Source organism: Notothenia rossii (genome assembly GCF_949606895.1).
Source record: "Notothenia rossii genome assembly, chromosome: 5".
NCBI lineage: Eukaryota > Metazoa > Chordata > Actinopteri > Perciformes > Nototheniidae > Notothenia > Notothenia rossii.
Genome location: NC_136903.1, coordinates 62,314,754 through 62,341,020, shown reverse-complemented (window position 1 = coordinate 62,341,020; position 26,267 = coordinate 62,314,754). Strand labels below are relative to the sequence as shown.

General features: G+C 41.1%; 1 protein-coding gene across 3 annotated transcripts; it reads left to right on the top strand.

Moving 5' to 3' along the window:
• Nucleotides 1–20,118: 20,118 nt before the first annotated feature.
• Nucleotides 20,119–25,951, top strand: LOC307040487 (uncharacterized protein). 3 transcript variants are annotated; one of them, XM_079683360.1, is made up of 8 exons: nt 20,119–20,614; nt 21,391–24,017; nt 24,186–24,270; nt 24,438–24,569; nt 24,656–24,765; nt 24,853–24,974; nt 25,120–25,194; nt 25,490–25,951. In XM_079683360.1, the coding sequence occupies exons 1-2, from the start codon at nt 20,441–20,443 to the stop codon at nt 23,011–23,013; spliced, it is 1,797 nt and encodes a 598-aa protein (XP_079539486.1). In that variant the 5' UTR covers nt 20,119–20,440; the 3' UTR covers nt 23,014–24,017; nt 24,186–24,270; nt 24,438–24,569; nt 24,656–24,765; nt 24,853–24,974; nt 25,120–25,194; nt 25,490–25,951. The 3 variants fall into 3 exon arrangements, with proteins under 3 accessions (XP_079539486.1, XP_079539487.1, XP_079539485.1); XM_079683361.1 differs by having other exon boundaries at nt 21,391–24,270; nt 24,656–24,760; XM_079683359.1 differs by having other exon boundaries at nt 21,391–24,270.
• The last annotated feature ends 316 nt before the right edge of the window (nt 25,952–26,267 follow it).

Sequence of the window (26,267 nt, the reverse complement as noted above, 5' to 3'; positions counted from 1 at the left end):
GGCCGCAGATTACTCCGGGTACCAGACCTCCCCATACCCCAAAAATATTTTTATTGCAGATCTACATGAATCACACAAACGACCTATTTTGGATTCAAAATGTCGAATTTCGCCGAAAGGTGAAAAGTTTGCATCACTGAACATAGACAGAGCACAACTGAAACATAACATCTGAAACGATGTAACAACATAATACACTTGTGGGAATGCAGCTTGGGATGTGAGGAGTGAGGGACACGGCTTAGAACGGGCGTGTCGCCTGGCAGGACAGGAGAGTGTGTGCACCAGTCTGCCTTGATCTATGAATTCATGTCCGTGACACTAACTGCTGCCTACAGCTGTTTTATAGAAGGAAAACCTCCTTCACTTCATGAAAGTGTTTTAACCACACACACCTCTACACACACATGACGGGTGTTATTTTCCCCATAAGGAACAAGTCGCTGCAAATTATCCCGCTTATTACATGGCCACATTCTCAACAAAGTAACGACATGACTCCCAATATCAATTTAAATGCTTTTATAGATTTAGAAAATGTTTTTATTGATTTAAAAAATAGTCGTATTGATTTAAAAAATAGTTGTATGTATTGATTTAAATTGACATGCATCCGCTAAGAAAAATAGTCCGTTGTTACCGTTTTTTAAACAGTCTGAATGAAACGGCAGCTCTCAGCTGTGTATTTACACAACTAATGGCCCATCAACCACAGCTCTCTCCCCCCCCCTCCCCCCCTGATCTTTCTTCTCCAGCAGCTAAATTAACTTTAGGTTACTCTGAGTGACAAGCTTATACAGTTAGACACAACACTGTCATTGCAAGCAGGGCCGTGGGAAGTAGGGGTGCTGAGGGTGCTGCAGCACCCCCTGGTGGAGGACAGGGGATCTGCACTTCCACAAGATATAATACAAATATAATACAAAAAAATAATAATTCAGCATTGATGTAACAACATTCATAATTAAGTAAAGATAACACCCTTTTCACCCCGGTTACATTTTCCATTTGCCCTGTACGATGGGCGCTGTAAGTGATGAAAGTGGGGGATGTTGACTTATCAGGCGCCCGCAGCTCACAGCCAGCGTGAGAGAAAGAGAGATAGATAGATAGAGAGAGGGGGTGCACCGGTACCGGATGTAAGAAGCTGTTTCTACAATAATGTGGAGGGAGAGCTCTCCTCTCAGACTGAGAGGCACAGTGAGGTTTTAAAGGACTCTGAGTGTTTAGATAGTTCACTTTAGTCTAAGTTGTCTCAGTGGGTCTCAAACGTTTTGATCACAATTTATGTAAACACATATTTCCAAGGGACTTCTTTATAATTATTAAGATAAATAAAAATAGGTTTGAATTTTGAAATCATTCCAATGTATAGGCTACTGTACAGTAAACCAGACTTATTGTTTAAAACTGGAGAGATTTAAAAATATGCATAAATAAATAAATGTTAAGTGGTCAAATAAGATATAAATGAACCACAAAAATAAAACAAGTTAGCCTACCTTTATTTGTTATTGGCTATGGTAGGTTATCGGTTATGTTCACATACTTATTTGATTATTAAAATGCAAACCGATCTTTTTCATATGGGTGTTTTAGAGTTGTATCCCCTAGATCAGTCTCTAGTGTGTGCTCAAAGTGCACCAGATTGAAGCATTTTACTTTAAAATGTGGAAAAAAATCTTCCCGGGGGAGCGTACCCCCGGACCCCCCAAGAGGATGTGAAGTCCACCCCCCAATTAAAACATGTTCATGCAATACTGAATATATTTTAAGCCTTTTTATATAAGCTGTCCACCATGTCAATACGTTTCTCTGTTTATAGTGTATTGGTCTTTTGTAGAGGTTTTTCATTGCCAGCTAAAATCTTGCCTAGGGCAGCAAATTGGTCAAAACCGGCCCTGGTGTCATCCCCACAGCACCCCCCATTTTCCCACGGCTATGATTGCAAGTGACCCTCAGTTAGTTGACTTTTATGTTCAACTGCTAAATTCGTTACTGATAAAAAAGGGCTTCTACTGTACCTAATTACCTTAACACTAGAACCGCCAGAGGTTTTTGTATAGGCCTACCTAAAACTGTCAAATCCCGCTATTAGAATGCAATTTTTAACAACATAGAGTGCTACATAACACACTTTCAGGAAAAGACACGGACTGGGAGACTTTAATATTTTATTGAAAAAAAGTTACATTGCACACACACAACACACATCACACAAATTTACCCGATCAGCAGTTCTAGTGTTAAATAAACTCACTAATTAATGAAACCAGTTCAATACGCATTATTCTTATTCTTATCATTCTTTATGAGCGCAGAAGTAGTCTTAAAATCAGATTTGTTTTTTAATTAAATCTGACGGCAGGCAGTTAGCTCTGATCATGATAAATGCGCTACACCTAATCTGGCCATTCAGCCACAGAGCTCCCTCTATACAAATCAAACTGTAGACGGTGTGAAAGCACCTATTGTTTTAAATAATGGTCGGAATGTGACCTGTGAGCCTTCTGAATGGGACAGCACATTCTAAACTAAAATGTTCAATCAATAAAGTAACATCTTATCTTATCTTATCTTAATAATATCTTCATATTAATAATAATAATAAATCATACAGTATGTGTCCGAAAGGGAGCAGGAGGAAGCAAACACAAAAATATACAAAAAATATACTGCATATTAAAGCAAACGATTATAAAGGTAAAAGTATGAGCATAACAAATAAAGAAGTTTAATGTAAACATTTACATTATAATTAAGATTATTTAATATATAAAGACTATATATTATTGAATTACAAGATTAGATATACTTTAGTTGATCTAAAATATTGATGTGTTCAAATGCTCTTCAAAACACAACTGAAAGTCCATGAAACTTGTCTTTCTGTATTTGTAAATGAAGCGCCATCTCCTGGTTAAAACCTGAAATTGAAAATCTGGCAACGCCCTCTTGGAAAATAGTGGGAGGGCTTAACATTCCTCAATACTGGTCTTAGGCAGGTCATAGGCAGGAAGCTGTAAGCTGGAGTCTGAAATTCGGTGCTACATCTGTAGTTGAGTTTTTACCAAAAAGTTCTATTTTGGTTTCATCTGACCATATGACATTCTCCCAATCCTCTACTGTATCATCTAAATGCTCTCTAGCAAACTTCAGACGGGCCTGGACATGTACTGGCTTAAGCAGGGGGACACGTCTGGCACTGCAGGATTTGAGTCCCTGGCGGCGTAGTGTGTTACTGATGGTAGCCCTTGTTACTTTGGTCCCAGCTCTCTGCAGGTCATTGACTAGGTCCCCCCGTGTGGTTCTGGGATTTTTGCTCACCGTTCTTGTGATCATTATGACCCCACGGGGTGAGATCTTGCGTGGAGCCCCAGATCGAGGGAGATTATCAGTGGTCTTGTATGTCTTCCATTTTCTATTAATTGCTCCCACAGTTGATTTCTTCACACCAAGCTGCTTACCTATTGCAAATTCAGTCTTCCCAGCCTGGTGCAGATCTACAATTTTGTTTCTGGTGTCCTTTGACAGCTCATTGGTCTTGGCCATCGTGGAGTTTGGAGTGTGACTGTTTGAGGTTGTGGACAGGTGTCTTTTATACTGATAACGAGTTGAAACAGGTGCCATTAATACAGTTAACAAGTGGATGACAGAGGAGGCTCTTAAAGAAGAAGTTACAGGTCTGTGAGAGCCAGAAATCTTGTTTGTTTGTCGGTGACTAAATACTTATTTTCCGCCATAATTTGCAAATAAATTCTTTAAAAATCAGACAATGTGATTTTCTGGATTTTTTTTCTCATTTTGTCTCTCATAGTTGAGGTATACCTAGGATGAAAATTACAGGCCTCTCTCATCTTTTTAAGTGGGAGAACTTGCAAAATTGGTGGCTGACTAAATACTTTTTTGCCCCACTGTATCTGTTTGTTTGAGGTGTCCAGGTGATGCAGACAGGCTGGACCAGAGAGTGAGAGACAGAACTGGACTCCTCACAGCAGTGAACTTCAGCTCAGGTACAAAGACCCTTTTTTTCATACTGTACAAAGAATCAAGAAAGATATTGGTTTAAATAAATGAAGTATTGACTTTAATACACTGATATACATTCCATTAAACAATACTAAATCACCTACACACCAGGGAAGTTGAGGGTTTTTTCCATGCAAAAAGTTACATTTAGATGTTAACGAGCAATGTGATTTTGTCAGCTTTCTAATTTAATGTATTGTCGGCAAAGATATTTAACACATTGTGAGAACTGCTACTATTTATCTCTCAATATTGTCTGTAAAAAACGTGGTAAAAGTTATTCTTTCAGTGAGACAACAGAGCAAGCTTCTACAGTTGCACTACGTTTTGATAACAGTTAAATATTATTTTTAATAACATATATTTCAATGTTGATGAACTTCATACTGTTCATTCATAATCTGATTGTCTTTGTAGCTCACTGTTGAAATAAAAAAAAACATTACAATTACAAAATAATTATATCTACAGTCCCTAAACACACAAACACACCGCTTTCATAAATAACACACTTGTTCTGCAATAATATGTTTTATGTTTCCTGTCATTTTTGTTAGGAAAGGACCTGCCTGAAAGACACGACATGTTCTCCTTCTCTGAGGGTCAAGACGAACATCCAAGAGGAAGATTAAAAGCTGATGTTATGAGATTTTAAGACCAGTACACTAAGAAACTACTTTTATTGTAAAAACAGTCAGCTGATCGAATTCACCTATTTCCACATCTACACTCCATCAGCTGATTATTTCTATTTGCCCCGCAGAGTTTGCAACGTCACAAATAAATACGGCCAATCTTCAGTCAGTTGTGAATGTGTAATCTAACATTTTCAGTAAGAATAATGGACAAAAGGAGTGCAAATACAAATACAATTTATTGAAATGTGAACCAAAAGTTAATCAAATGTTTTAAATTAAACGCACATATGGACAGAAGGTGTAAACCTATTAAATGTATAAGTACACATTTAGTCAAATAAAGTGACAGACTAGGCCTGTGCAGTTGGTATCTGCTTTGCCCAGCATGGGCTCCTCCATCAGGCCTGGTCCCCCTCGCAGAGGAAAAACCCTCAGTCCACTCCAAACCAACAGACAGGACGTCCATCACACGGAGGTTTCTCCCTGAAGTCTCTGCAGCTGTCTCAATCCGTCCACACTGAATATGTGCTTTAGACAATAAGAAACATAAAGTTGAGAGTTGAGTTGCTCAGTTTTTTTAGATTGTCAATACTATTACTGTATAACTAATATATCAGGTTAAGAGGCACATTCAAATAAAGATTGGTCTTTAAATACATGTTGTCTTTTGAATTGTTTGTCGAAAGTCAAGGATCTAGAACTGGTACTTAGTTTTAATGATACAGTCTGGTTATTATGCTGTTTGGAGGAGGCCTCACAGGTAAGAGCACTAACTAGCTACCATCACATGTACCTTAGCTTGACTTAAATGTATTAAACGTATAATTAAGTGATATCAAAATATAAATAACTAATGTCATGCAAACATATTAATATTTGCTTGATTCCAGTGTTGAATTTAGCACAATTGCATACAAACGTTAAGGGATTTTAAGATTCTGAAGTATTATGCTAAAAACTCAATAACTTAGATTATTATTTATAGTTTTGCTGAATAGTTTCATGTCCGCTTACCTTAGAAACGTAAAATGCCACGGTAGTGTGCAGATGGGGAGCATGTTAGCTTAGCTTGGTAGCTTCAGCTAGCTCTGGAACTTTCAGCTCGGTGGCAGGAGGTCCCATGGGAGCCTGCCTGCAGACCTCCACTCTCAGGACAGTTCCGGTGCAGGCTGCACTCTCAGGACACCTCCACTGTCAGTACAGTAAGTGACGATTCTGACGAACACGTTTTTTTCCCGCCCACCGAAGGACTCGTTTGATGGAAGTTTTCAAATCACAATGGAGACGTCCGCCCACCGTGCACTTTGGGTCTGCCTTGGTCAAGCCCTTTTGACCCCCCCAGCCTGGAGGAATGTAACGGGAGTTGACAGGGGACTCTGCCCGCCTCACGAGTGCCTATTTTCGGACACTTTTTTTCACTTTCCCCCCTATTTTCCCCGGTTTTATTATTATTATTATTTTTGGCTATTTCACACGGTTTCTACCGGGGACATTGCCCGTCATCCATATATTAACGTATTTTGACCATTTTTGTTGCATTTTTCTCCTCTCCTCTCCTCTCACTGATCGAATGGCAAACGCGACCCACTGTCGGAGGGCCTCCGCGCCGGCCCGGCCTAGTGCCGGTGCTCTGGCGGTCGGTTCCTCCGAACTGCGGGTTCGACTCTGATGGCCGGGAGGGTGTGCTGCGTTGGGGTGGGGGACTTCCCCCACTCTGCGTGTCTCTTCCTTCACGGGTCCTGCAGCGGGGTGGAGGTTCCCAGCTGCAACCTCCACACCTCCGCCGCATATGTATATATATATATAGGGACACCTTGTATTGTAGTTAATATCAGTACAGTATCACTTTTCATCACTTAGATTGATTGAACTGTTCTGCCCTTACTGTATCCCTATGCGTAGTTAGACAGTTAGCTAACATTTAAAAGTCCTCCAATAAAGATGCAAGGTTTTCTTTCTTGACTTTACTGTTCTTCTTTCACTTTGTAAAACTGTAACAATACAGAAATAAAACACATATAAGTATGCAGGCTTTAAATAACATATAAGTAGCACTGTACAAACGACACACATACTACTATTAGGAATTAGCTATCATTAGCATCACTATTCTAGCACACGTCAGAATCGTCACTTCCTGTACTGACAGCAGGCGCGCCGGATTCATTTTAGAATTGGGGGGGCCAAAAAAAGTGCGTGTGTATGGCCCAATCCCAAACTACGCCCTAGACACTCCCCCTCCGTGACGGAGTGAACTCCGTGGAGTGACACATGAGGCTCCCTCCTGTCAGATGGAGGGAGTAAATACAGCGGCAAGCTTTGGGACAAACTCCCCTCTCTCCGGCAGAAACAGGAAATGCCGTAACGGCTACAATGGTTTCAAATCAGCATCTCTTTGACAAAAAATGTAAATGAATAACTCAAATAAAACTCCAAACATCTTTAATTGTGTTACTTTTTTGTAAAGCTCTTTTAGTTTTAAACCTGATGTTTATAAGCTTCTTAGTGTTTGCAACAGTCTGTAAATATACACAATTTTATAATAAAATGCACACATTCACCTTTTTCTAGACTAAACACAAGTATGATCCTAAGTAAAAAAAAAAATGAGGTTATCATGAGGTTGTTAACATCGCAATGTATCACTATCGTTTAGTGGTTTTGCAAAGAATTAACCACTCTGTTTTTGTACCATTCTGCGTTGAAGTACCTTCTCTTTGCCCAAATAATCTGCTAGCGGTCTCCTTTTTTCTGATAGTTAGCTGTACAGCTTTAACCGCCTCAATGTCCCGACAGCAAACCTCCATGCAGTTGGAACCAGCCTGTTTCGGTTCAACAACGGCGGCGGTGGGGTCGGCGGCGGTTTTGACAGTTTCTGCGGCCGCAGACTAGAGCTGCTGCTTTTGGGTTCATCTGGCTTCGCTGTTTGAAGAAGGTCCAGCCTCCGGAGATGTGGTAGTCAGGGATGTGACCTTCCAGTTGTTAAATTTAAGTTTAGATTGACCGTATTTAGTTTTCTTCTGCGCTGGTTCTTCTGACATGTTTGCAAGTGTATATATTCTTTATATCTCTAGGTTAACGGCTGACACACACAGCAGAACAACGTAACAAATAAAGTAAACAACGTAACAAATAAACAAATCTAAGCTTTTTTATTGGTTGTAATTTACATGGATACATTTGAATGGTGTGACAATGTCCTATTTGATTGGGTTAAAATGTACATATTCTTCCTGTTATGTCTGCCTGCTTTATTTTACCTAATGCAAAGTGACCTGCTCCATCGAAATCGTTCGCATTGACCCGAAGACACATTTTGATTCCTAGCTTTCTAATGAGATCAGGATTGTTTTTGTACTCCAAATATTAAGCAAAATATGTCACATTATATAATGACTGTTACAGAGTCATCGTTCTTTTCTCTGGAATCCATCGATCTGATTGATTATTAGCGGAGCAAATGATCAAAAATACTACGGAGGGAAGATATTTTCGTTTGGATTACTGCACTCACGGGAAACACCGGCTGTTGTTATGCCTGTTGTGACGTTAAATTACTCAGTTCTCCGCTTGTAATTATGCCATTACAAACTTCAAACCTGTATTTATCATCTGCATTTGCCGAAACAAGTTTAATATTCTGAAAGCCAAGACTTTGTTTATTTGAAATCAGATGAAAACGAACTGTAACGGACCTTGCCGTGTTATCTATGATTACTATGCCTTACATTCATAATTTCAGCGGGAGGGAGGGGGAGCGGCGCTGCGGAAGAGCAGAGTGGCCAGTGAGAGGCGAGCTGTGGTCTTCCCTTTACAAGCTTAAAAAATGCGTGTAGCTAATGAGATTGAATATATATAACAATACAAAAACACAAAATATACACAGCTAGATCAGATCGCGTTTTAGATGCGACTTTAGAGTAGAGGGGAATTATTGAAACGGGATTTGTACAGTGTTCCGCGCCGCGTGTATATACGTGTGTGTTTGTGTATTTTTGCGTTTGTGTGTATTGTGTTTGTTTCCCGGGGAAAAGACTCACGAGAAACACCGGCTGTTGTTATGCCTGCAGTGACGTTAAATTACTCCGTTCTCCGCTTGTAATTATTCCGTTACAAGCTTCAAAGTTGTAGGCCTATTTATCATCTGAATTTGCCGAAACAAGTTTAATGTACTGAAAGCCAAGACTTTGCTTATTTGAAATCAGATAAAAACAAACTGTAACGGACCCTGCCGTGTTATCTATGATTACTATACACCTTACATTCATAATTTCAGCGGGAGGGAGGGGGAGCGGCGCTGAGGAACAGCAGAGTGGCGAGTGAGAGCTGTCATCTTCCCTTTACAAGCTTCAAACATGCCTGAAGCTAGTGAGACTGAATATAACAATCAAAAATAACAAAATGTACACAGCTAGATCAGATCGCGTTTTAGATGCGACTTTAGAGTAGAGGGGAATTATTGAAGCGGGATTTGTACAGTTTTCCGCGGCATCTGCTGCTGCGAAAATGTGGGGCAGGGCTGAAAAGTGGGGGGGCCAATGGCCCCCTGGCCCCCCTGCTTCCGGCGCCCTTGACTGACAGTGGAGGTGTCCTGAGAGTGGAGGTCTGCACCGGAACTGTCCTGAGAGTGGAGGTCTGCAGGCAGACCCCTCTCGGAGGTCCCGCCTCGGCTCCGCCTCTTTGCCCTTATTTGGAGCAGGCTGGAGTAGGCGGGAGTTGAACTCTGACGTCACTGTCGAGCCGTTAGTGGCCGACTCCGCCTACTAAGGGCTTCTCGGCAACTCTGCAGAATCCTATGGGTGACGTCACGGACCCTACGTCCATTTATATATACAAGGACGGACAGATTAGTTCTGTACCGAGCGGCAGCGGTGCCGGCCACGGGGCCTCGGAGCAAAGTAGGCCGTAGATAGCGATGGAGTAGCGGGAGAGGAAAAACAGACAGAATGGTCATTATCTGTAGGAGGAGATGGAGAGGACGACGAGGACTTGCTACATGGAGGGGAGCCAACAGCAACCGGACAGATACATGAGGGAGGCCCGATACGTCACTCATCTGGAGGAGAGGACCAGGCGCGCGTAGAGCAGAGTGGAGAAGTGCGATCACAGAGCCTGCCGAGGCTATAAATGACTTTGATTTGTTGTTTAAATTGGGGGCCTACAACATCATAACCTGCCATCAGCCCCAGGGCCTGAGGGTTAAGGCGGGCTTGCTGATAAGATACAGTAAGGGCTGTGATATCCAGCACTTTTTTTTAAGGATAATCAAAAAGATTCTGACACGACATTTGCATGTAAAAAAGTCTGTGACCAACACATTGTTACTTTACTATCTGTTTGTTTAAAGTTTCCAGGTGATGCAGACAGACCAGAGGATGCTGACCACGAGAGACAGACCTATTCCTAACATCAGTGAACTTCAGCATGGAGTGAAATGTACAAAGACTCCTTTCATACTGTACAAAGAATTGAGAAACGTTTTAGTTTAAATAGATAAAGTAACAACTATAATACACTGATATACATTCCATTAAACATTACTAAATACTGACATCAGGGAAGTTGACTGTTCCTTCCTTGCAAAAAGTTAAATTTAGATTTTAATAAGCAACACGCAACAGGATTTTTTTGTCAGCTTTTACATCATTGTATTCATCCATCCATCCATCTTCTCCCCCAAACTTTCCTTTCCTTGGCCACATCAACCAGCTCTGACTGGGGGATCCCAAGGCGCTCCCAGGCCACGAAGAGATATAATCCCTCCACCTGGTCCTCGGTCAACCTTTGGTCTCTTCCCAGCTGGACGTGCCTGGAACACCTCCCTAGGGAGGCGCCCAGGTGGCATCCTAACTATGTGCCCGAACCACCTCAACTGGCTCCTTTCGACGCGAAGGAGGAGCGGTTCAACTCAGAGTCCCTCCCGGATGACTGAACTTCTCACCTTATCCCTAAGGGAGACGCCACCCTGCGGAGGAAACCCATCTCGGCCGCTTGTATCCGCGATCTCGTTCTTTCGGTCATGACCCATCCTTCATGACCATAGATGAGGGTAGAAACGAAAATGGCCCGGTAGACAGAGAGCTTTGCCTTCTGGCTCAGCTCCCTTTTCGTCACAACGGTGCGGTAAAGCGACTGCAGTACCGCTCCCGCTGCTCCGATTCTCCGACCCATCTCACGCTCCATTGTTCCCTCACTCAAGAACAAGACCCCGAGATACTTGAACTCCTTAACTTGGGGTAAGGACTCATTCCTTAATTGGAGTGGACAGTCCATCGGTTTCCTGCTGAGAACCATGGCCTCAGATTTGGAGGTGCTGATCCAACACATCCTCACTCCCAGGACGGCCTATGTTGACATTATTGACGGGCGGCCCTTAGCGTACATTTTCAACTTTCCGGGATGTCCATAGGCTTCTATATAGCTCCCTAAACGTATGTTGTAGACGACTTGAGGTCGCGAGCGTTTGCTACCCGCAAATCCATTCTCACAGCGTTTATCAACCTTTTTCTTACTCAATATCAAGCCACACTTATTGTTTTTACTTCTTTATTTTAATTGAATAATGTAGGACTTTTGTTGCTGTCAGTTATGGGGACAGTAGGGGCTCAGAATACTGAAATCTGTATCTGTATTAATGGACGTGCCGTTGTCCGTTTGATTGCGTTGCCAGGCAATGCAATCAAATATGAAAATTTATTTATTTATTTTCTTGCGCTACCTAACATCCATGAAGGCAACATGACTGAGGGAGGCCTGTCACTCAGGATGCCAAACTACTCTTTGGTAAGCCCCGCCCCCCCAAGCAATATCAGGGCCAAAAGTTTGAAAGCGAAAAAAAAAGATCTGAAAGTGAAAAACGATCTGAAGGTGAAAAGTAATGTGAAACCTGAAAAAACAAGATTTGAAACTGAAAAAATAATTGTTTTGAATCTGAAAACGAAAAATCTGTGCTGAAAAAAATAAGGATTGAAATATCAAAATATGTATAAAAGTGAAATCTGAAAATAAATATATTTAAAAAAGAATTGCTGAACTGAATCAAAATAATATTCAACCTGAAAAATTATTTAAAATACTTTTTTTTATTTTGAATACATCATTGTATTTTTCAAAGTTCAGGATAAAAACTTGAACTTTCAAATAAATTGTATTTTTTTGAATGATCAAAACTTATGACCCTGAAATAGCTCCGTATGCAACCCTTCGTCCACCGAACTGCAGACCCCATCCCCCACGACTACGCCTCGAAATCCGATCCATGTATATTATAAACAGGATTGGTGACAAAACGCAGCCCTGGCGGAGGCAAACCCTCACCGGAAATGGGTCCGACTTACTGCCGAGGACCCGGACACAGCTCTCGCTTTGGGGTACAGAGATTGGATGGCCCTGAATAGAGACCCCCTCACCCCATACTCCTGCAGCACCTCCCACAGTAACTCCCTGGGAACCCGGTCATACGCCTTCTCCAAGTCAATGTATTCAAGGTAATTATTATTTTACTTTGTGAAAATTATTACCATTTGTCTCCATATTGTCTGTAAAAGACGTGGTAAAAGTGGTTCTTGCAGTGAGACAACCAAACAGCATGATTCTACATTTACACTAAGTTCTGATAACAGTTGAATATTATTTTAATAATAACACATATTTTAATGTTGATTAACTGCAGACTGTTCATTCATAATCTGATTATCTTTGTAGTGGGGAGGCACGAATTAGCCATCGGAGAGTCGGGACTTAAACTTTTTATTTCGTTACATTGGAGTATGACAGGGGAGGCTCTGCCTCTGCACGTCGCTGGTACATAGCTACAGTGTAGTTATGTCGATGAAAATCTTAGGTCACAGGCTCCACCAACAGTGCAACACAATACAACTGAAAAACTGAAAAACTAGTTCAAGTAAATACAACGTCCCTCTGCAAGATATTGGGTTAAAAAGAACACAATGGTGCTCTAAGAGCAGATTTACCTTGGTTGGCTATTGGCTAATGGTTACACGAGCCAAAAAATCGTTATGACATCATAAAGTGGCCAAAATGGACAGGTTTTTATATAAATGGATCAGGACAAAAAGAGAGAGAATCTTTTTTCCTGAAACTTTCAGAATCTCTTTACACAGAGGGGACACAAGATTTTGCATAATAGGTGACCTTTATTGTTAAAAAAAGCGTTTTAATTTTTTTCTCATACTGCCTGTGCTGCAGCACCTCTTTTCACCCTCTGTCTGAAACCAGAGCCCAGTCTGATCTGATTGGTTAGCTGGCTGGCCCTGTTGTGATTGGTCAACTGCTCAGAGATGTCCCTCCCCTTAGCCTATCCATACAATGTGTTAGAGCGCTAGCCAAAAAACACAAGTGTTACGTAGTGATGTCACTATGTTGCATAAGTAAATAAAGGAGTACAATCGAGGCGTTTCAGGAAAAACTCCCTCTGGTGTCAACTTTGGGATTTCAGACTTTGCAGACCACTTGCACATAAAGCTATAACACACTACAGAAAAGGGAAGCCCCTGGAAAGCATAATAGGTCCCCTTTTATTTTAAGCAATTATTTCAGAACTTTTATTATATATACACCTCCAGGGCCAGATCTTGGTGACCTCAATGGTGGGTAAGGCCTTGGGTGTGGACTGACGAAATGAAAAGCCGTTTACTGTGTTAAAATCTGATGATTTGTTGACCCGTCTACTCCAACCTTTTGCTAGCGTTGACTTTAATACTCTATAATAATGTCAGCTTACTCTCCCCTTTGCAGCTGTCATAATTACTGGTAGGGTGGCAGCCACCTGACTCTAAATATATATAATCTTTTGGGGAAATTGCTGATTTACTGACTTTTAGTAACCATGACGCAGCAGTATTAAAGTTTAGGTAAGGGCAGCAGTGAGACTTACGTAAAGAGCATGGAGCTGGCATTGTGTGATGGATAGATTGTTTTAAAGCATCTAAGTGAAATGCATTGATGCACCAGAACTGAATTTAAAATAGAGTGGAGTCACAGAGGTAAAGAGACAGAAAGCGCTCTAATCCTCTCCTCACCTCCTTTTGTCATTCACATCGTCTCCCAGTTTCAATCTCCAGTCTTCCTCCTCTTCCTCATTCTGCTTCCTGCTCCGTCCCATCAGCTCTTTCTCTTTTAAAGTCATTGTTTTTCTCCCTCTCTCACCCAGGCCGGCCCTCTGTGGCCCTCTCCCTCCACTCCCGCCTCCCTGACAGGTAATCAATGAGCAGGCAGCTGAGGGGGAAGAGGCTTTCGGCTGCATGGATTTCCAATGGGACTGTGGACCTGGTAGTGAGAGGGGTGCCGCTGGAGCGTACCACAGAATACTAAATGCACCACTTAATGTGTGTGCACAAACACACTCACACACACATGCACTGTGTTGGGCCTCTGATACATAGACAGGGTTCTGAGGGTTACTCTAAACATTTAATAAATCACAATTACTAGTGACCTATAAAAAATATATAACATCAGTAACCTAATTTGAATTCACAATATAAAAGTAATTTATCCTGATTATTTTCCGTTATTTTTCGATTACCTCAATATCAAATACAAGAGAAAAGATACATCAATAAGGTGTTTTTGACTTAAGTGTATTATGTAAGACAATAGAAAAATATTGACTTAATAAAGAATAAACCATGTTATGTCGTATCAAAAATGCTGCTCAGTATTAATTTGTTTAAGAAACCTGCCTTTCATTAAGCAAATGTATGTGGTAGTGTATAAAAAACAATGTTAAGCTCACACAATATTTTGTGAACCAATGGGTTCACCTACTGACCATAAAAAAGTAAAGAATTATTTTAAACAAACTCCCAGAAACCTGCCGGTCCGCTGCAGCTCTGACTACTTTTAAATCCATACTAAAGACTTTTCTTTTTGCCGCTGCTTTTAATTGAACTATTCATATCTTAAACTGCACTGTAACTTTTATCCATGTATTTTTTCTTTTAATGTTTATTTTATTATCTTTGCTTTTAATGACTGATTTTAAATGCCATTTTCTTAATGTCTTTCATTTTTTGTAAAGCACTTTGAATTTCCTTGTGTTGAAAGGCGCTATATAAATAAACTTGCCTTGCCTTGCCTAAATTAAGGCTGTGATTATGAACTGAAATAGTATTTATGGTTTTACTCGAGAATGTTTTCACTCGGTAAGATTCCTAATGTGCGAATTTCTTCAGTAATGTATATTTCTTTTATTTTAAATTGTTTTGTAACATTGCAATCCTTCTAGTAATCACATTTTTTTATAGATGCAACAGTAGCTGATTATGTCTTTTTTATATAACTGTAAGGGAATTACCTTTTTTGTGTTTCTGATTATGTTATCCAATTACATGTTGGGTCAGTTCATATGCCTGCATGTATGTGTGAACTATTATCTCTTCTGTATATTGCAAATATTCTTGAGGCCTCGTGCTTTGAAGTTTTGCATATTCCAGCACAAAATTGTACTGCTCAAAAAACGAATATATTGTAGTATTGTACACATTAATAAGGTATCGAAACGTTTTGTCTGACTTTTGCAGTGCTTTATTACAGTGGTTTTATTTGTATTATCCAAAAATCCAAATATATTGTATTGCACCAAAAAGACTACGCAAAATCCTTATGTTAACAACTACTTGGCAATAAACCTGATTCTGAGAATAATATCTGTATTAATGTTGGATTCATTTGCACTTCTGCACTTCATCATCATAATTATAAACTCTGTTTATATACCACCTGAAATTTACTGGAGCATGTTTAATACACGCGGATAATTAAATGAACCAAAAAAGTAACTAGGAACATAAAGAAATGCAGAGTACATTTTTTTTAAAGAAATACGAAAACCTATCAATTAAAAAACAAAACCAGAAAAGTTTTTGAAAGTGATTTAAAAGACCATACGGAGATTGCAGCCCTGCGCCTCTGAAGCTAAGGGTCAGTTTGGCATTTTCCTGACATGAAATGAGCTCTGCTTGTCTCTGTGGTGTTTAGTGCTTGGCACACTCTGCACAGGTGAGAGGTTCATTCAAATAAAGCAAAACAATGTTTACATGAACAATCTGCACTCAAGTGTTCATTAGAGCCTTAATAGTAAAGTGTTGGACTAAACAACTAAGACACTGAGGAACAAGCTTTTCCCGCAAGTATACAGGACTGTCTCAGAAAATTAGAATATTGTGATAAAGTTCTTTATTTTCTGTAATGCAATTAAAAAAACAAAAATGTCATACATTCTGGATTCATTACAAATCAACTGAAATATTGCAAGCCTTTTATTATTTTAATATTGCTGATTATGGCATACAGCTTAAGAAAACTCAAATATCCTATCTCTAAATATTAGAATATCATGAAAAAGTATACTAGTAGGGTGTTCAACGAATCACTTGAATCGTCTAATTAACTCGAAACACCTGCAAGGGTTTCCTGAGCCTTGAAAAACACTCAGCTTGGTTCAGTAAACTAAATCACAAGTATGGGGAAGACTGCTGATCTGACTGCTGTCCAGAGGACCGTCATTGACACCCTCCATCAGGAGGGTAAGACACAAAAAGAAATTTCTCAAAGAGCAAGCTGTTCACAGAGTGCAGTTTCAAAGCACATCCAGAAAAAGTCTGTTGGAAGGGGGAAATGTGGCAGGAAACGCTGCACAACCAAGAGAGATGACCGCAGCCTTAACAGCATTGTGAAGAAGAGTCGCTTCCAGAATTTGGGGGAGCTTCAAAGACAGTGGACTGAAGCTGGAGTCCAGGTATCAAAAGTCACTGTTCACAGACGTGTCCGGGAAATGGGCTACAATAGCCGTATTCCCATGGTCAAGCCACTTCTGAACTCAAGACAACGGAAGAGGCGTCTGACTTGGGCTAAGGAAAAGAAGCACTGGACAGTTGCACAGTGGTCCAAAGTCCTTTTTTTCAGACGAAAGCAAGTTTTGTATTTCATTTGGAAGTCAAGGCGCCAGAGTCTGGAGAAAGGCTGGAGAGGAGCAAAATCCAAGTTGCTTGAAATCCAGTGTGAAGTTCCCACAGTCAGGGATGGTTTGGGGAGCCATGTCAGCTGCTGGTGTTGGTCCACTGTGTTTCATCAAGCCCAGAGTAAATGCAGCTGTGTACCAAGAGATTTTAGAGCACTACATGCTTCTGTCTGCTGAAAAGCTCTATGGAGATGAGGAATTCATTTTCCAGCATGATCTGGCACCTGCCCACAGTGCCAAAACCACCAGTAACTGGTGTACTGACCATGGCATTACTGTCCTCGATTGGCCTGCAAATTCCCCTGACCTGAACCCCATAGAGAATATGTGGGGTATTGTGAAGAAGAAGCTGAAAGACACCAGACCCAACAATGCTAATGAGCTAAAGGCCGCTATTGAAGCATCCTGGGCATCCATAACACCTCAGCAATGCCACAGGCTGATTGCCTCCATGCCACGCCGCATTGATGCAGTAATCCGTGCAAAAGGATTCCCAACCAAGTACTGAGTGCATTAATGGACATTTTCAAATGTTTGATTGTGTTTTGCTGTTATAAATCTTTTTTTTTTTACTTGGTCTGAGGAACTATTCTAATTTTTTGAGATAGGATTTTTGAGTTTTCTTAAGCTGTATGCCATAATCAGCAATATTAAAATAATAAAAGGCTTGCAATATTTCAGTTGATTTGTAATGAATCCAGAATGTATGACATTTTTGTTTTTTTTAATTGCATTACAGAAAATAAAGAACTTTATCACAATATTCTAATTTTCTGAGACAGTCCTGTATTCATGTCAATCCCATTTGCTTTATTTGAAATGGTTAAAAGGGCAGCACTGATTGAGCGAGGCTGTGTCAGTTTCACCTGCTGGACGTTAATCAGACTGATTGCCTTTTAGAAATGAATTGCACATAATTCCCACGGAGCTGTGAGCACTTATACATTTATCTGACGCTTTTCCACTCATCTTCCAGTTGTCTGTTTTCCTCTGTTGAAATCGACCAGCTGTAAAGGTGGGGCCGGGGCTTTTATACGCGAGTAGTGAAAACACTTCCGCGTAGTCTGCTCGCGTGTATCCTTCCTTTCGTCTCCTCCCGCACCCCTCCTCCCTCACCCCTCCTCGACTCCTCCGTGTGCATTTCTTATACATCCAAGGTGCATTTCAGCTATTGGGACGTCCTTCAAAATGGCGTGTCTTGATCGATTTCCGGGTCAAGTCCCGGAGGAGGGGAAGAGAGGAGGGGTATTGGGATGAGGCTAGACTGTTCTATCTCATACCGAGTTCCCAATGAGTAAAAAGTTAGAATAACTCTAAAAAACGAACAAAAAATCATATTTTCATGTGAACAATATTGTTTGTGTTCCAGTTTAATGATTGTGATTGAAAAGCCTGGGGTAAACATTGCAAAGAGGGATTTGTATTCCTTAATAATATTCGTAAACTTAACCATGTTGTAGCCTGAGGCTAAACCATATCAAAGAATACATTTATTAACATTATCTAATTTAGCTGTAGCTTTTATAAATAAAAAGAAAGACTTATTGACCAGTCGTTGAACCAGGGACCCTGCGGTAAAGAGTCAACTGCTTTCCAGCTGAGCCACAGCCCACACACTGATCTACCTGAAAACACTGGATCTTATTTATTCCTGTATTTATTCATTTTTTTATTTATGCTTTTATTTATTTATACTTATGACATATTCCGACCTCTATATGGGTCTGAGCTCTCTTAATTCCATCGTGTCACCGGGCCCGGGTACAGAAGGGGTAATATCGTTCTAATTATACATCCATGGGTAATATGAGCGTTGTGGTACAACCGATCTAAAGCCCTTTCTGAATCAGTCACGTAGTATTGAGGGGCAGCGAAGCTTCGTTTGTCATCAGTGACGTCACTGGCCCAAAACGATACAAGCCTCGATCCAAGCAGGGTCGGCTCTAGAACAAATTGAATCGGGGGGCAATCATTTACCACGGGGGAGAACACACTGCCGTCAACAACCAACTCAGAAACACCAACGCAACTTCAATTTAAAAAAACATGCTGTAAAATCTATTGTCTTTCACACACATTGCAGGGGTGTAGTGCTACTTTATAGCGCACCTATGACTTGTGCACAGTGGCGTATTTGTATTGGGTAATCTACGGTAGGGCTAACCCATGCAGGGGGGGGGGGGGGGGGCTCAAGTCAGTATTTGAAATGTAATTATACATACACGCTATATCGTCCCCCTTGACAGTGAAACGCCACACTTGAGGTTTAGATTATTTCCCTGTCTCAATCAAAATAGAACTGTATGAAATAAAACGGCACATTTGTGTTGTAGTAAATAAAAAGGGATCACTGTGACATATGATAGTACACGTTGAAGATCCAATGGGGATACTGAATGGCGGTTCCGACTGATCTCATCAGTAATGCATGACGCAGACCCAACGTTAGCATAAGCCCGAATGTTCTAATAATCTACATTGCATCAGTAACGTGCACTTGTTGTAACAGCAGGATCAGTTTGTGTGTTGTGGACACGACCCGTATATTTTCGCAAGCCGTGTTCTCAACATTTAGCATTTTGCTTATTTTTTAATTTAATTTGCTTACTTTAACATCATTTTTCATGGTGGGGCTAAGGTGGGGCTAAACCATTTCTTGCTATGGCTGTAGCCTACCCCAGCCATACCCTGGCGCCCAGTGTTGAAAGTGTGCCGGTCCTACCCGGTCCTTATTACCGGTAAGAGATTTCCAGGCGGTCCGGAGGACCAGGAAGAATTGACAGCTCCACCCGTGGAATTTATACTACGAAGGGCAGATATTTTGGTTTGGATTACTGGTCTGGGGGAAGCTCGCGAGTGTGTGTGTGTGTGTGTGTGTATACGTGTGTGTGTTTGTGTATTTTTGCGTTTGTGCGTGTTGTGTTTGTGTCCCGGGGAAAACACTAACGAGAAACACCGGCTGCTGTTATGCCTGCTGTGACCTCAAGTTACTCCGTTCTCCGCTTGTAATTATGCCGTTACAAGCTTCTAAGTTGTATTTATCATCTGAATTTGCCGAAACAAGTTTCATATTCTGAAAGCCAAGACTTTGTTTATTTAAAATCAAACAAAACACCCGAACCCCGAAAAACTAATTTTTTACGCAAATCCACGTTTATTTTGAAATGAGCCGTTGCGACTTCCGACTGATTTCGATAGAGCGGGTCACATATTAGCTTTTCCCCACTTGATCAGAACAGCGGGAGGAGAAAAGAATGGAGTGACTGAATGACAGCTAGAAAATTAGGCTACGTGGTAATTAAAGCAAAAATGCAAACGACGACTCTTCAGATGTTTAAGAGAAAGGAGAGAGATGAAGAAACTCAGAATGTGCTTAAAATTTGAAAAACAACGCCCACAGATGACACAGGTGATGATGCTTATTTAGCCCAGAGAATGGACATGAACATGGCCATGATCAGGGGTGGACTGGCCATCTGGCATACCGGGCATCGTCCCGGTGGGCCGTTGACCCAATGTGGGCCGGTCCGCAATGTTTTTTTTTTCTTTTCATTTTTTTCCCTCTAAATTCCCTCCAATTGGGCCGGCCAATTGGCTACAGAGGGCTAGCAGTGTGTTGCCAGCATCGACACATATTATTGGTCTATTGTTTGTCATTGTCAATCAATCATGAGCTGATAAGCTCAGAGAGCCCTGACAGTGCTGTCAATCACAACACAAACCAGGGTGGGGCGGGACCTCATGGCATGGGTGGGAGTCGCGGGACGGGCTGCCTGCTGCTGAGCTGAAAATGGATAAGCAGAAGAAACGCCCGGGTGGTGCTGAAAAACTGCGACTTAAAAAGCTGAAGTCTCTGGAGGTGGAGGCTGCTAAATATTCTAAATTGACGGACCTATTTGATGCCGTGGTCACCGCCCCAGCAGGTGCTTCTGCGCCGGGAGACGAGCGAGTGGAGGCATACATCGTAAGTAATGTTAGCCTGGGCTGGCTAGGCTACATTTTTGAGACATGTCCAAAAAAAAAGTAGAAAACGTTTTTACATTGAATGTGATGTGACCTAATTAACTGCATAGTCCTACTTGTGACAACATATTAGCCCAGAGTTGAAGGGCTGTGAATGTTGGTAGTTGTGGTTGATTTTGTTTAAATATGCCGAATTGTGATATTATGGGTTTTTATTGTTCAGATGATTTAGCTAGGCTAGCTAAGAGCTGCTAACGTCAGCGGTTTCTTGTAGCCATAGCAACAGTAAACGTTCACATGGACCAACGAGCTGTAAGTAGAGATGAAGCTGCAGAATCAAGCTGTATTGTAAATACAGATGAGATACTTTGAATTTTAGCAAAAAATATAAGTAAACCTATAGGAAATAATTAGATTAATTTGCAATATTTGCCATTGAATTTATTGTAATCTTTCAATTCATTTATTGTTTACTGAGGTGATAACTATTTCATAATTTGTGTGTAACTTTAATTTCTTTGTATTTGTGTTACTTTTACTGTAGTTTTCAAATGGCTGTGTATAGTGCTGTCTTGAGCATTTTCAGGTATTGTCACAAAGATCTGACTTTTTTGCATTGGAAAACACTAAGTGTCATAATGAAAACATGGCAAAGCCACTAGTGTTGTTACGCTCGCGAACGTTTCGTTCAATATGAACTAATCTTTTATCTTGTACATTATTCTGTAGTTTTGAGTTATTTCCCCATCTAATGATAAATGCTTTCCCTATGTCCAGCCCAGACAGGTTCAGGGCAAGTCCAGCTGGTCAGTTCAGGGAGAGAGCCAGACCAATTCAGGCAGCCCAAAGACTGCACCACCTGAGAGGGAAAAGGCTGTAGAGAGTGAGGAGTATGTCAGCCCAAAGACAGGATCACCTGAGAGGGAAAAGGCTGGAGAGAGTGAGGAGTGTGTCAGCCCAAATACAGGATCACCTGAGAGGGAAACAGCTGTTGAGAGCTATGAGTGTGCCAGTCAAATAACAGATTTGTTTTCACAACCTGATCAGAGAAATCTCCAGTCATTTTTAAATGACCATCCTCAGCAAAAAAGTAGCAATCCAGTGGTGCAGAAAGTGTTCTGTAGCAGAGACGGCACCATTAGAAGGTGGCTGACATACTGTCCAGAGCGTCACATGCTGTATTGTTTCATCTGCATGGCATTCGGTAAGAGAACTGATAGCAGTCTGTTCATCAGTGGAATGTCAGATTGGAGGCATATACACCAGCGCACAGAGGAGCATGAGAGAAGCAGTGGACACAGAAACTGTGCTGAAGCTTACCTCTTGAAATCCGCCAGTGCTGATATCAGCAGTGTGTTTGGTGGCAGTCAGATGTCGGCGCACAGAGAGCAGGTCAGAAAGAGACGGCAGGTTTTGGAGCGCATCATAGATGTCTTCAAGGTTCTTGGGAAGAGGGGGCTTGCATACAGGAGGTCAGAAAATGAGGCAGCATATACTCTGGAAGACCACACAGTTGATCATAATAATTTCTTGGAACTCATACTTCTACTGGGGAAGTATGATTTCTGTTTAAAAGAGCACCTGGACAGCTGCATTGAGAACAGCAAAAAGTTGCATTTGTCTGGTGGCACGAGAGGCAGAGGCTCCCTTGTAACTTTACTCTCCAAAACCACAGTCAACTCAATGATAGATGCAATTCACCATCTGATTCAAGAAAACATCTCCAGTGATATCAAGAAAGCAGGAATGTTTTCAGTGCAGCTGGACACAACACAGGACATCACCTCTCAGGATCAATGCTCTATAATTATGAGGTATGTTAGTGATGTTGTTCATGAGAGGCTTGTTGCAGTGCTGAAGTGCAGTTCATCCACTGGACAGGCCTTTGTCAACATGCTGTCAGAAGTTCTGGACAAAATGGGCCTCAGCAAGACCATGTGCATTGGAAATGCGACTGATGGGGCATCAAACATGCAAGGCCAATACAAAGGATTCTCCTCACTATTGTCTGCACAATCTCCAAACCAGGTGCATGTATGGTGCTACGCACATGTACTAAATCTGGTGCTTGCAAACACAACCCAGATTGTTATTGAGAGTGGGTCCCTGTTTGCGCTCCTCAATGGCATTGCGGTATTCATCAAAGAGTCATATAAAAGGATGAATGTGTGGGAAGAGTCAGGCCGAAACAAGAGACGTAGACGCCTTGCTCCTATTGGCGAGACACGCTGGTGGGCCAAGCATGAGGCCCTGAAGAAGGTGTTTGGCTTCTTTGGAAAACCGGAAGATGGTCTGTACGTTGATGTGCTGTTGACATTATCAGCTATACAGAAACAGGCAACAGTGAAACCATGTATCCGTGTCATGGCCAGAGGATATGCAGTCATTGCTCAAGTATGAGACGATCTTGACGGCTCAAATCTTCCTCCGCATATTTGAACATACCTCTCCATTGTCTAAATACCTTCAGACGGCAGGATTGGACATCCTCTCTGCTCACAGAATGGTGGCATCGACACAGGATACGCTGAAAAGCTTGGGAAGAGATTTTGAATCTGTAAAAAAAGCAGCAGACACATTTGTCAACTGGACAAACACAGAAATCCAAGAGAGAGATGACACGGACATTGAAGTGGAGGCCACACTGCCACAAAAGAGGAGGAGGATGAAGAAAGTCTTGCCTGGAGAGATGGCTCAGGATGAGACCCTGGATGATGCAGAAAAATCCTATGAGGTGAATGTGCATAACCGGATCATGGACACAGCAATTGAAGCCATTCATAGGCGCTTTTTAACACACGGCAATCTATATGCTGACTTGGCATGTCTGGATCCCAGAAACTTCCCTCAGCTCTGCACCAGTGCTCTTCCCCAGTCTGCCCTTCAAGACTTAAGCAAGTGCTTGCAAGGATTTGACAGCAGGGCAACCAAGGAAAATATGCAGGCCGAGTTGAAAAGCTTTGCACTCCAGTGGAACAGGCTGAAGGCATCCCCATTGGCAGAGTACAAAGCAAGAACAGTAGAAGATGGATCAGGTGGTGAGGAGGACAACACAGAAGAGGTTGAGATAACTCCCATAAGCTGTTGCTCCTGCAAAGAATGCCCTCTGTGCTGCTACCAGATACTTCGCCGTTTCAACATGCTAACAGATGCATACCCTGTCCTAGGCCTTGCTTATAAATACCTGCTTACATTATCCCTCACACAGGTGGCTTGTGAGCGCACATTTTCAATTTTGAAGTTTATTAAAAACAGACTCGGAAGCACCCTCTCATCTGATAAATTGGAGGCATTTATGTTGATGGCCACAGAGAAAGACATCCTCATGTCCTTGGACTCTGACTCTGTGATAGACAGACTTGCAGAGAAGAGTGAGCTGCTTAAAAAGCTGCTCCACTGATAAGGCGAGAAATATTTAATATTATTGTTATTATCACACATCACACATTATGGATGTAGTAATTCATTATTTGTCATTTTAATGATGATTTTCAGAAGTTGTATTGTGCTTATGTGTTGATCCTTAATGCTGTGATCATGTACACTAAATTATCAATTATTCTCCATTACAGGTTGTTCTGATATATTTGAGGAGTCGTTCTCCCTCTGTTCTATATGTGGACTTGTTCTCTCATTTAGGACCACTGTTAGAATTTGGTAAGTTTATCATGTATTTTTTAATGTTGTATAAATTCATACTTCATAATTTTAAAAAAGTTTTGAAAGAAACGCACATCCCAAAAGTTTTCAACTCTAGGTGCAGGACAGAGGAAAACATTTAATTTATTTTTTCAGACTTAATAATGTATCCAATTCCCTCTCAGGTTGACCACTTGACATGTGAGAGCTTGAGGAGTTGTTCCCCCTCCGTCCATGTTCGAGGACTTGCTCTCTCTCTGCCTCCACTCTCTACCTTCACTGCACCAAAGTTTGGCTGTTGAGTCTCCTCTAGTATGGTGAGTTTATCATTTTTTATGTTTTATGAAATCATACTTAATTTGTGATGATTAGAGACTTAATAATGTATCCGATTCCCTCTCAGGTTGACCACTTGACATGTGAGAGCTTGAGGAGTTGTTCCCCCTCCGTCCATTTTCAAGGATTCGCTCCCTTACCACTTCACCACTTTTTGAGAAGTCTATGATTTGTTGAGTATGTCATGTGTCTTATAATGTTATATGAATTCATACTTGATTTGTGATGAGGAGAGACTTAATAATGTTTCCATGTCTCTTTTAGGTGGACCACCCTATATATGAGAGCCTAAGGAGTTGTTTTCCCTCTGTCCCCTTTTGAGGACCTGCTTTGTCTCCTCCATCATTCACTGGGCCACTTTTAGGTTCCTGAGCTTATTTCATGTGGTGAGAGGAATGCAATATGTGTATGTTTAAAGGTTATGTTTAAAGGTTTATGTGAAGAAACATACTATATGTGCGATAAAATGACAATTGGTAATTCATAAATATCTCTTTATATTCTCTGCTACCATTATCTCCTGTCAAACAGGTTTTCCTGACCTGCTAGAAGTTCTTCTATGATGCTTGAGTCATCCATCATATCTGAGAGCTTCGTCTTGACTTTGTGAGTTTATTATGCAACTTGTTTTGTCTCAGATTGAAACAAAAGGTTTGATTATGATTATTTCCTGGCTGAAGATTTTCATTTTGATGGTTTTAATTTCAAACATCTGCATATCTTTTAAGTTCAATTAACAGTTATGCAGGTAGGCCTTAGGGCTCTTTTGAGACTTAAGTCATCCTTCATGACAGATACATTTGTTGACTAAGTGTCACTACGTCACAAAAAGGCTACATGGCTACATATATTTGTCAGTACACAGATACTGAGTACAAGTTCTGTTTGCTGTTTCTTTCAGGTCACGAATTTGGTGAGGAGTGGAGCTGGTTGGCTGCGGACGAGGAAGTATAGAGCAATACATACTTGTGCACATACACGTATATGAGAATGCATATCTATTCAGACCTGTAACCCATGTCTTAGACTTTTCACACAGCTACAGTATATATATATATTTTTTTCCAATTCTCTATTTATGGTTTCATAATTAGTGAGTGAGTGAGTTTCAGCTCTAATGCTGCTACTGTCTGTAATATGTTTCTATTTAGATTATTTGTCAGGATATTTTTTTGTTATTATTGTCCGAGTCTGGTTTTAACTAATACTGGGCTTACACCAAAAGATTTTCACAGTCACAGACTAAAAACTGAAAGGGTAGCATAAGGGTTATTCCCGTTAGTCTCGTCCCACCCCTAGTCATGACATAACTTCTGTTGTGATTTGACACTATAATGAATAAAGATTGATTGATATAGCTGTCCATTTTAGTCCTTGAGTTCATAGTTAAGTGCTTTATTTGTTAACTGCTATCAAGGAATATGACTCTCCTTTGTAGTATGCATGAGAGAAGATGCCGCAAGTTTAGTGGACTTCTATGTAGTGTCCGCTGAAAATGTAGTGGGCTGGTCTGGACAGAAAATGCCAGGGCTGAATTTTTGTCCCAGTCCACCCCTGGCCATGATGAATATAATAAGTTAGCTAACTAGCAAACTGTATATCTCTATATGGGGTGCCCAACCAGTCGATCCCCAGTCGATCTCGAGATGTCTAAAAGTAGAACAACAATATTCTGTTTT

What these genes read in the sequence shown, in the direction of transcription:
- LOC307040487 (XM_079683360.1), top strand. Translation starts at nt 20,441, where the DNA reads ATGGATAAGCAGAAGAAACGCCCGGGTGGTGCTGAAAAACTGCGACTT. An exon ending in AGCGAGTGGAGGCATACATC is followed by an intron (nt 20,615 to 21,390) that starts GTAAGTAATGTT and finishes CCCTATGTCCAG; the next exon opens with CCCAGACAGGTTCAGGGCAA.